The sequence below is a fragment of the Neomonachus schauinslandi genome, chromosome 1 (genome assembly GCF_002201575.2).
Source record: "Neomonachus schauinslandi chromosome 1, ASM220157v2, whole genome shotgun sequence".
NCBI lineage: Eukaryota > Metazoa > Chordata > Mammalia > Carnivora > Phocidae > Neomonachus > Neomonachus schauinslandi.
This window is the reverse complement of record NC_058403.1, coordinates 73,892,982-73,904,871: the sequence shown is the minus strand read 5'-3', so window position 1 is coordinate 73,904,871 and position 11,890 is coordinate 73,892,982. Positions and strand designations below refer to the sequence as shown.

General features: G+C 35.2%; 1 protein-coding gene across 2 annotated transcripts in view; it reads right to left on the bottom strand.

Annotated features, from left to right (window-relative positions):
* Positions 1-3,241: 3,241 nt before the first annotated feature.
* Positions 3,242-11,890, bottom strand: part of FGF12 (fibroblast growth factor 12) — a 382,069-nt gene continuing 373,420 nt past the window's right edge. For both annotated transcript variants that reach the window (XM_021692472.1, XM_021692471.1), the window contains exon 5: positions 3,242-3,573. In XM_021692472.1, the coding sequence (XP_021548147.1) occupies positions 3,455-3,573 (119 nt within the window). In that variant the 3' untranslated portion in view covers positions 3,242-3,454. The remainder of the gene's footprint in view (positions 3,574-11,890) is intronic.

Genomic DNA, 11,890 nt, shown 5'->3' with positions numbered 1-11,890 from the left:
ACCAAGAAATCAGTGGTCTCAAATTAGGACCTTCAAACTTTGCAATACACAATAAGCCATTCTTCATCCTTTACTTTGCCCTTAATACTCTCATCTCTTGCTGGTGGCACCATAGGACCACCATCCATAGATATAATACCTATCTACAGCTGTGTCATTTTCCTAAATTGAAGAATTCTTCTAAAAAGCTATCTGGATTAAAATGAGGCCCATAAAGCATCACAATTTACATCAAATTGATGTCTTTTTATTGTGCCAATCCATAGCGGCTAAAAATGTGCTATGAAATTCATATGTAAAATTCAAAACCCAAACTATTACTGTAATCAAGAACAGGTTGGCTGGCTGTCCTCCAGTTTCCTGAAGCACAAAAGGCTCTAAATTAGCAAATGGAACTTCAGCACCATTTTGTTTCTATACCTCAAACATCTAGCTTAAAAATCAAGTGAAGTATATTGACCAAAAAACTATTTTGAGATTCTCAAAAGTTTTGTTTTCATTCTTAAGCCCATTGATTTTGAAACATGTTACAATAAGGACTCTTAGAATAAACACATCTTAACTTATATGTACATAGTCAATTACAAAGCTTTACTAAAAGTTGTATTTTTCCTGAGAATATCCCAATGCATTAAAAAAAGCTTATTTTATTTATGGGAACATAAGATATGGATGAATTGAGACCCAGAAATTGGAATGACAAAAATCAAAGAATTCTTTCACTTGGAAGAAACCTGAAAAGCTATTTAAACTGGCTCATGTTTTTGGAGGAAATAGAATAATTATATGTTTATATTTGGTAATTGTTTGAAAACCTAGGCAGTGAAAACTGACTTTTTCTATTAAAGGTTTTATGTACTTAAAAAGTAAGCAGCAGTTAAGCAAATGTTCACCCTACGCTCTAAACTACAGTTTTTGTCAGGTTTAATACGTAAAAGAAATAGGAGGTTTTCAATTTATTCTTCAAAATTAATTATAAATAAGGCAAAGCTAATTTCTAAACATTTTACTGTAGTCAAAATTTGCTTCTATGATATGAAAAAAAACAATAGAGAAATTGGGTGGTTAGACTTCTGTTTCTTAATTGCTATCAGGAAGAAGACAAATAGGAGTCTCGGTGATAAATGATGGACAACCATTGACAATTGAGGGGAAAATTGTGTTGGGAGTTTATATCTCTATCACATTTTTCATAATATTGAACCAGATTATATATATTGTCATGAAATCATTAGTGTAATTAATAACACTTTGTGAAATTGTCAATTGTGTTACTGATGAATTTGTGGGGAGGGGGGTGTGTGTCACCATAAAATCTCAAGTCATTTCATGCTAAATGAGCCTGTGACCCATTTTGTAGAAGCCTCTTTCTTCTTATTTTTTCAAAGAAAACGAGGCTTTGTGCATGGGATTTGTTTGTTCCTAGAAGTGACAGGTGTGTTTAAAATCAAGCTGAATCAAGAGTGACAAGGAGAAATACAACCAGATTGGTAATTTTTTTTTACAAGGGTATTTTTTTCCTAGAAGAGAACATTCTTTTTTTTTGTTTTAATTTAAATGTCTTTATTTGTTACTTTCAAAATATTTTGGTTAAACAAATAACTTTTGCAAATGTGTGTTCAAAATCCTTGCCTAGATGCCTAACTTTTATTCTTTACAACCGATAAAGCAAATTCCTCCATTTCATTTTCTGCTAACCTCCTGATAACGTAAATAGAATACTTGGTGAAGGACACAAACCACTATTAAAGAATAATGATTTTGTAGAGTGAGGGGAACTACACTGACTTTGAAAGAATACAGCAACCAATGGCAAGGTCATTTAAGTGAAGGCCTAGAGCTTCTGCAAAGTGTATATATTTTAGGGAGTCATATTTGGAACAATACATGCTGGACAGTAGAGCTATAGGAGAAGTAACATGCTAAGTCTTCTCATTGATAATATCCATAGTTCTGCATACATTTTTTTAACATTCTGTTTTGTTTTAATTTGGATGTCTCTATACCATTCCCGATTTGTAGGCGAAGTAGATCTATTTTTTCCCCCAAGGCAATTGTACAACATTCATTTCTTCCCTAATATTTTTCTAATACTTCAATATTCCTAACTATGCATTTGCCTAGTCCTTACACTGAGTTCTTTTACTTTTTTTAACTACATTAAGCTCACACAAGCCTGTGCATTGGAACCATAGGAACCACAGCTGTTAATTCTGTATCGTTTCTCTATGCCCCTTGAAAATTCAGTGTATCAAGTTCCCTTCTGTGTTCTAGGAGAAAGAGTTATTGTCAACTTGACTTATTAACAAGGATATATAGCAACAAGCAAGCCACTGGCTTCATGAGATAGTAAGTCAGGAATTTCACAGCCATGCCTCCCAATTTCTTCCTAAAGTTTGGAAAATGCTACATACCTAGAACTCTGGTAAGGTACAAAGGCAAATATGATTTGCTTTGAGCCCTAGGATTTATTTCCTTGTGTGAAACCCCTTTTCTTTCTTTCCTGCTGCAAGAGATGGTACAAAATTCTCTAACACAGCTAGACATGCACCTATATTCTCAAAGCTGTGCCCAATGTGAAAAATCAGGCCAAATGATAAGAGCATATATCTTATTCATCACTGCCCGGGCATGGCAATGACACAGAATTCCCATAAGTAAATGCAGCCTTAGAACACATTTTTTTCCCTAAATAACGAAAAAATGAGATCCTGGATTAATTCCTTTGATGAAAAAAATATGATAATATACTAGGTTAATCTGAAACTCTTTTTATGAAGGAATGGAATCCGTTAATACCATTAAATTCAACAAAAGTCTATCTTTTGCATAAAATAATTGTATGTAACAAATTCAAGAATCAAACTTTAAACTTTTAAACGATTCCTGGCTTATACCTTATGGGCATTAGAACAATCTATAATTTGTACATGTTCGGTATCATGGTAAAAAAAAAAATCCTGGAAACAGGATGTAATTATGTGTCAATTCCAGATGCCCAAATAAAATTCAAATTCAACACAAAGCACATCACAGCATTATCCAAAGTTTAAGTTACTCAGTGTATTACATTGATTGGTAAGTTCAATTTTCCAAAACCCTTGTCTTTAAGATAATAACTTTATTTCAAATTCATCATAATTATGTCTTCATTATAATTAGCCTTCTATTAATAACAGCACAATGTTGTGGTGTCTTGATTTATTTTTTTCCTTTGATTTTATGTGTGCTAGTATTTGTGCATGTGCACTTTCTACCACATTGCAACAGGCAAGCTTTGGTTCAATTTCTTTGTCCTACACAAAGGAAGATTTTTGAGTGCAGAATCTTAGTCACTAGGTCCTGGGTTGCCATTTTGTTTTCCTCTCCTTGGGTGGATTTATTGGAAGGAGATGGGTAAAGGGGATGGGAGAAAGGGAAGGGATGAGAGAGGGACAAAGGGAAGAGTTCTCAGCTATGTTGAATCTTGATTCACGACTTTGCCTCCATTCATGGTTGGTGTTCCAGAACTCTTCCTTGAACGCCCTTGTTTTTCTCCAATTTCATGAAGTGATGGCTCTCTGTACATACACACTGAAAAGCAAAATTACATCAATTACTTATTATAATTGTAGACATCAATTTGGCTTCAATAAACATCTCAAATTTGATTTTACAATATTCTTCACTCTCATCACTAGCTCTTCTCCCCAGTGTAAAAACGAGTTTTAACTTGATAACATATTTAGTGGATACAAATGGTCCTCTTCCAGTTCTATCAGTCATAACCTTTTAAGTCTTCTTGAACTGCAGACATAGAGTGGTTTCTGTTCTCTTACAGATAAGGCTTGAGTCTTACCTGTCTGCTAAACTATATAATAGGATTTTCATCTACAGTTCGAGGAGACATTGTGAGTATACGATTAAAAGGATAGAAATAGATACTTTTTTAAGTCCTTGGTCTGCAACCTAGTTTGCAAAGGAAAAAAAAAATCCTTAATTACATGCTCCTAATCTTTACCCTACTACAAGTAATATGACATTGTTATATCAAATTGAAATATTTACCACCAATTTTCAGGGCATCCTACATTTTTTTTAAAGATTTTATTTATTTATTTGTGAGAGAGAGAATGAGAGACAGAGAGCATGAGAGGGAGGAGGGTCAGAGGGAGAAGCAGACTCCCCACCGAGCAGGGAGCCCGATGCGGGACTCGATCCCGGGACTCCAGGATCATGACCTGAGCCGAAGGCAGGGCATCCTACATAAGAAGTGATAATAGGAGGGAGGACAGAGGAAAACAAACAAACAAACAAAATGCCATTTTCCTGATTGTTCCATGTTTGAATATGCAACTGTGAGATTTTATTTCACATCTATATCAAACAGTTCCTCTCTCCTCTATTGTTTTGTCTGGCTCTAAAGCTCAGTCATCTGTGAATTATCACAGCTATTGCTAGATTACTGCACAGAAAGAATAATATTTTTCAATTCATAGTTATTCTTGTAAGATAGGATCTTCATTCCTTATACTGCTGTGAAATAAATGTGTACAAGCATATGAAATATTTCACTTAAATATCAGGAATTATTTTTATCCTTGATTTAGGAAAAAATAGTTAAGTACTTCCATCTATTGAACCATCACTGCAGTGCTTTAGTAATCTGAATGCTATTTCTAATCAAATAGCTTCCTCACTTGGGCTTTGCCTGGTGCAGGAAACCTGAGCATGGCTATGGCCAAATAGATGTCATGTGGTGGTTAAGAGCACCAACTTGGAAGCCACACTGCCTGGGTTGACATCCTCACTCAGCCACTCACTAACTCTGTCAAACTGGACACACTCTCATAGCTAAAAAACTAAATTTTTATGAGGATTAAATGTCTGGCAGATAGTAAGCATCCAAAGATGTTTAAGAAAATGAAGGAGTTGATCTCTTCATGAGAAGTTTGAATAACGGATTGCAGAGAAAAAAGTGATAATTTGGGGGGGGCTAAAGGTATTCTAAATTCAAAACTAGATTAAGAAAGTTAAGATACAAGAAATATTCTCTTTAGACTAGTTCAGTGATGAGGAGGCAGGGTTTTTTTTTCCCCCAACATCTCAGTGGTAGAGCTTCTTAAACGTTAATGTGCTTTCGAATCATGCAGGGATATTGTTAAAATGCAGATTTTAATACATAAGTTTTTGTGGAGTTGAGATTCTACATTTTTAGTAAGATCTTGCTGATCTTGGCAAATGGAACCACACTTTGGGTAGTACAAAATATATATACAAACTATGGTTGCTAAGTATATTGTGCAAAATTATTACACATATTCATTTATTTTTATTTTATTTCATCTTTTACATATATATTTTAAATGAAATCTTAAGGTATTTCAATTATTGCACTAAATGGCTCCTCCCATATCTCAAAGGACCTTTGGCCTCAGTAGCAAAGTTGTACAGAGGAAATGAGTTCAGAAAGAATTGATGTTGTAATTTTCAGATGATGCCAGTAGATAATTTAAGTTTCTGCTTTCGACAGAGAATGCTTATGGAAGATCCTAGGAAATCTTGAAATTTCTCAAGTCTAATGTCTCTTACCTATATTTCTGTTATGGGCAAAGTGTCAAAATCAACAAAATTAAACCATACATTTGTATGTGTAAAATATAGCTATTTATTTATAACTGGTAAGTGCACAAGGGAACTCAGAAGTAATGAAGTGATTCTATTAGAAAGTTATTCATGTGATACCATAAAACAGTTTTCCCTACTCTGCCACCTAGTCAGCTGTGAAAACCAATACATCCCTAGGCCTGACTACAAACTGCTATATCAGAGTCTCAAAGAATGACAAAAATAATCTTAAAAAAATTTTATATATATATATATGAGGCGGCTCCTGGGTGGCTCAATTGGTTAAGCATTTGACTCTTGATTTCAGCTCAAGTCATGATCTCAGGGTCTTGGTATTGAGCCCCGCACTGGGCTCCCAGCTGAGAGGTAAGAGTCTGCTTGAGATTCTCTCTCCCTTCTCCCTCTGCCCCTCCCCCAGCTCATGTGTGCTCTCTCTCTGAATAAATAAATAAATAAAATCTTAAGTATATGTATATATATAATAGATTTTGACCTGCAAATTTCTTAAACTCCAACTTAGAGATACTTGCAGGATGTTACTTTCCAATTTAAATTAAAGAATATATATATTTTTAAATTTTATAGTTGAATTTCTTATTTTACTACTTATTTTTTAGTTTCCTTATGTCATAGATTCTTCCCAGGGCATTTGCTTTTAACTTTTTTTTTTTTTTTTGCTATTTCTCACTCATACATAAAATACTTCAGTTGTGACAATGCAAAATGTTGCCATTATAATTACCGCTGCAGGTAACTTTTCCAATAACTTAACCCTGATCTCCATCCTGATATCAAGTACCTAAAGGAGGTTTTTAAATTGGCATCTGAACATTTTCAGTGTTTCAAAAAGAACAAAACTCATTAGTACCATAACAGAGTGTACAATTTGCTCTCCTCTAGGACTACTCAATTACTAACTTTCAGATATTTCCATTAAATGGAGTAATAAAATTCCAGGTTTTGAAAAGAGTAGTTCATATATCTTAGTTGGAAAATGAAGAGTAATAAGTAGGTTTCCTAGTTCACTAACCCCCCCCCAATAAATCAAGTATTTGAATTTCTGTATTTCTGTTAACAGAAAGAACTGTTTCTTTAAAGAAAGCAAACTTCAATCTAGGAATTGCATGCAAATATTAACAAAGAGAGCAAAAACTTTGTCAAACAAACAGACTGATTTCTTGGGCTTTAATTTTCATTTTTTATAGGCTCTAGGATGTCAGTATTACTGCCTAAACTCAAGCTGACAAATCAAGGGGTAAAAATATCAATCAAATTTTAAAATGAAAAAGTAATTAAAGAGCATATACAATTAGAAATCAAAGAAAGGACAAAACATTTCTCTTCCATAATATAACTTCCTTTGATAGTTGTATTAATACTCCGTACCTGTGCTGTTCTAAATGATACACAATAAAATGATGACACAAAATACAAGAAGAAAACAGAAGGTATAAATGTTCTACAAAGTGCATTGTATGTCCAAAATGTAAAACCCAATCACTTTGATGTACAAATAACCACAATGGTAATCCCATAAATAAACTTTTGATCCCTTAAATAAATCTATTGTTTCAGAGTTTTCAAAGACATTTTTTTTTAAGATTTTATTTATTTGAGAGAGGGAGAGCACAAGTGGGGAGGGAGGGCCAAGGGAGAGAGAGAGGCAGACTCCCCGCTGAGCTGGGAGCCCAATGTGGCGGGGCTCGATCCCAGGGTCCTGGGATCGAGGCCCCATCGGGCCCCCTTCTCTGCGCCCCTTTCTCTGTGCCCCTTCCCTGCACCCCCTTCTCTGCGGGAGGCCTGCTTCTCCCTCTCCCACTCCCCCTGCTTATGTTCCCTCTCTCGCTGTGTCTCTGTCAAATAAATAAAATCTTAAAAAAAAAAAAAAAAGCAGAAGAGCAATTCATCAAAAAATGGAACAAATGATTGTCTTATAACAGACAATGTTTAAATTAGATCTATTAATTGAGATCCAAGTTGGCCTTACCGCTACTAAATATTCCTAATGTCATCCGAAAAATGGTAATAAAAACAAATGCAGGATGGTTATTTTTAAAAAGGAAAACAAAAAAACAAAAACAAAGTAACAAGTGATGGAGAGTGTGTGGAGAAATTGAAAACATCGTAGTTGCTGGTGGAGACATAAAATATATGGCCACTGTGGAAAATGATACGGGGATTCCTCAAAAAATTAAACAGAATTATTATATGATCCAGAAATTCCACCTCTAGATATATACCCAGAATAAATGAAAGCAGGGATGTGAACAGATATTTGTATACCCATGTTCAGAGCAGCATTATTTACAATAGTCAAAATGTGGGGGTAGTCAAAATGTGGGGGTGGCCAAAATGTCTTTCAAGGGATGAATGATAAACAAAATGTGGTATATAATATAATGCAATATTGTTCAGCCTTAAAAAAGTAAGGAACTTCTGACACAAGCATGAATGAACCTTGAGGACATGAGGCTAAGTGAAATAAGCTAGACACAAAAGTACAAATATTTTACGATTCCATTTATGTGGAATACCTAAAGTAGTCAAATTCATAGATACAGAAAGCAAAACGGTTTCCCGGGGCTGGGGGAAGGGAGAATGGTACAATGTGTACAAGTACAATGTGAATGTACTTAATGGCACTGAAATGTACACTTACAGTGGTTAAAATGTTAAATTTTATGTTGTGTATATTTTACACAGCATAATTAATAATTACACTTTTAAAAAAATATCACAGACACACAAATACTGAGTGTAAGCTGCAAACAAAGAAATGATTATTAAAGCCTGAAATGTCTTATTTGCATGGGAAGAGCCAACAATTCCCTAATAGTAAAAAATATTAGTCTTAGTACTATAGTAAGATGGAGAGAATTGAGATATAACTGAGGGGGTATGGAGTTGGTAAGAGGATAGGAAAATCTGATGAGAATATCCTAGGAATGCACTGCCTAATATAATATCCATTTTGCCTATGTGATCACAGAGCACTTAAAATGTGCTTGGTCCTATTTCAGATGTGCTGTAATTATAAAACACTAAATATCTCACAAGTAATGTATTGACTGGTTACATATTAAATAGATAACGTTTTGGATATATTGGGCTGAAAAGATTATTAAAATTTATGTCATGGGGCGCCTGGGTGGCTCAGTCGTTAACCGTCTGCCTTCTGCTCGGGTCCTGATCGCTGGGTCCTGGGATCGGGCCCCACGTCGGGCTCCCTGTTCAGCGGGGGGCCTGCTTCTCCCTCTCCCACTCCCCCTGCTTGTGCTCCCTCTCTCGCTGTCTCTCTCTCTCTGTCAAATAAATAAATGAAATGTAAAAAAAAAAATACAAACAAAATTTATGTCATGTTTGCTTTTATTTTTTAAATGTGACTACCAGAACAATTTAAATTACATGTGTAGCTCATATGATATTTCTATTAGACAGTTCATCTTAGAAGAGTTTGTTGCTGTCTGGAAGAGAAGTGTCCTGACTGGAGCTAAAGCTATAAATTACTGAACGATGGGAGGACAGTGGAGAAAATTTTCTGACCTGACTGGTCCTGATGCTCATACATAGACTAGGGAGACGTAGAGTATCTTGGATACCTTTGGGAGGATGGAACTGGTTCACAAAACATTTATTGGCCCTTTTGACTTGGCTTAACTAATGTTGCACCACTTTCATCCTAAATTGGACTTTTCATGTTCTTTTCTCTCCTCCAATTTCAATTACTCTTTTGTGAACTAATATCCAAAGCTGAATTGGTACAAGCATTGATTTGGTCATTGATTCTATAAAAAGGTGCACATTTAATTTATTCCAGACACTCTGCTAGATTCCATAGCAACTGTGAGAGATGACCACTTGATTCCTGCCCTCACAGAGCTCAAGGCTAAGAAGGAGAGCACAGACGTGCACACAAATCACAGGGTGTTCAGAGGAAGAGTAGAGACATGAATGGAAATGAGTACAGAACAACAGTTCTTTGATGCTGATTTAGCCTTGAAGGAGGCAGAGGATTTAGACAGATAGATAGGCTACTGAAAAAGAGTGAAGAAATGAAGTGTAAGTTATGTAAGAAATACAGGGACTGGTTGAAGAATGGGGTAAAATAGAGAAATAAGGAAGAATAAGCCTAGCAGGGCTAACTCGTGTCAGACCTCCTGAGTTCCAAGCTGGATGTTTTCAACCATGATCCTGATGTCTATCAGCCTCAATTTGATAGGGAACGAAGAGTTAAAAAATATGTTCATCAAGTGCATGAGTGTATAGGGGAAATCTATTTATTCAATCTTGTTATCTAGAAAAATGTCTAACTATGTTTGCATGACATGAATATAGCCAGTCAGATTAGTAGGAAGAATCAGTCAAACTAAATCTCACAGCATGGATCCTGTAACAAATGGTTGGCAGCATCTGAAACTTTCATGAGTTCTGAAATTTTGCAAACACAATTGTAATTTTTTAGACACAGACCTAGCTGAGGCACCATTATTGTGAAATCTGCTGCTTTTCTAATATATACAATATCTGATATACTCCAAGTACCATAATTTTGACTACAACTGAAAGGTGGGGTTCACTTGGTCAAGCTAACTAACATGTTGAGAAGAGTTATCCTTTTGTTTTGTGGGGAGCTTAATGTAGCACTGAAGAAGACTAAACAAACAACAAATGATAAATCAAGAATTACTAATCCCATATATGAGCATCCATATACTTTACAGTGAAAATTAATCATAATTTTATACAGCTACTAGTACTAGACTTTGGAGTTCTGGCATTAATTTCCAAACATACACTAAGCAATTGTGGGAAACAGTTAAGAAGCATGCCTAGGAAACTGCCTAGGTTCTGAACTCCAAATAGTTATATAAATTTTACAGCTCCCAATCGTGCTTCTCAAATCAGCCCCATACTATGGAAGATTAAGTTTTTCTCTTCCTGATAATCAGGTCCTTATTAGTAATTGCAATGACCTCTGATCTCTTAATTTGCATTACTTCAAAGTACATGATTTTTAAGGCGCGGGGGGGGGGTTTAACCATCACTTTCTATACAATAAGCTATTATTTCATTAGGAATAGAATTTATTTTGCTCTAGGAGGCTCTACATTAAAAAAAAAAATCTCTTTGTTCTTGAGTATTTTCTTCCTATGTCTTCTGTTGTATGCATTTCTCCCACTTCAGCTAGGACAGCAGTTTGATATTCTAGTTCTTTTGATGAGGAGTAATTTTCAGACTGGGAATAAAGTGAAACAAACAAACAAACAAAAAATCTAACTCCCTGTATTTCTTGTTCTCCCAGCTCCCCAATCACCTTTCTCAGAAACTCACATTCAGTGCCACTGCCCATTTAACAATTGGAAACAAGTTCCTGGATTTAGGCAATTTGTGATGTTACAATCTCACCATGTTTCATCTGAGACCCTGGGGACTACTCTTGTGATACAGATTTTATTTTCAGGGGACATGATTTAATGGCTACCACTTGGCATGGAACCGATTTCCAATTGTGTTTCTTTCTGATTTCACTTTACACTATTTTCCCAACAAAGTTTCAGTAACTAAATATCAAAAATGTTCAGTGTCCTAATGATACAATGCCTGATTAACAACATTGCTGCTCTTTCACCTGACACTTCTGGGTGGTTCTTGATCACATTCCTTGCCCTCTTTCTTCTTTAAAGCACAAAAAAAAAAAAAAAGAAAAGAAAAAAGAAAAAAGAAAAAAAATACTTGCTCTTTTTTATCCCATAGAATGTTTTGGATATAAATACCATTATTCCTCTAAGACATGTGGGATCATAATGGTTTTGGATAAATGGTAAAAGGGACAATGTTCTGAAAAGGGAAGCATTTCTGTTTGGTTCTTTAGTACTCTTTCTTCAAATCAGTTTTCTATTTTCCTCTATTTTGGTATTTGTTTCAATTTATTTCTCTTTTTCCCCTTCTCGCCACCCACCCCCCCTTCTCTTCTCCTTCTTCTGGATGTTTCCTTTTATTCATGTTTTGACTTTTCTTGATCCATAGTACATTGGAACAGAACGAATTCACTGCAGCTTTCAGAGTAAAAATGAGGTAGAGAGATTTGATGAGAGAATATTCTTCCTCATGTGCAGACACAAGGACACACAAAAGTTTCTTATAACATAGCCTACATCATGTATTACTTTAAGACCTAGCATTCACTAGAAATCCCCAGTTCAACCCTTTAATGTGAGCAGAACACACCTGTATGAGAGACACTAGTCACAATGTGACTTGGCCTAGAAGGCTGTCATTTTCA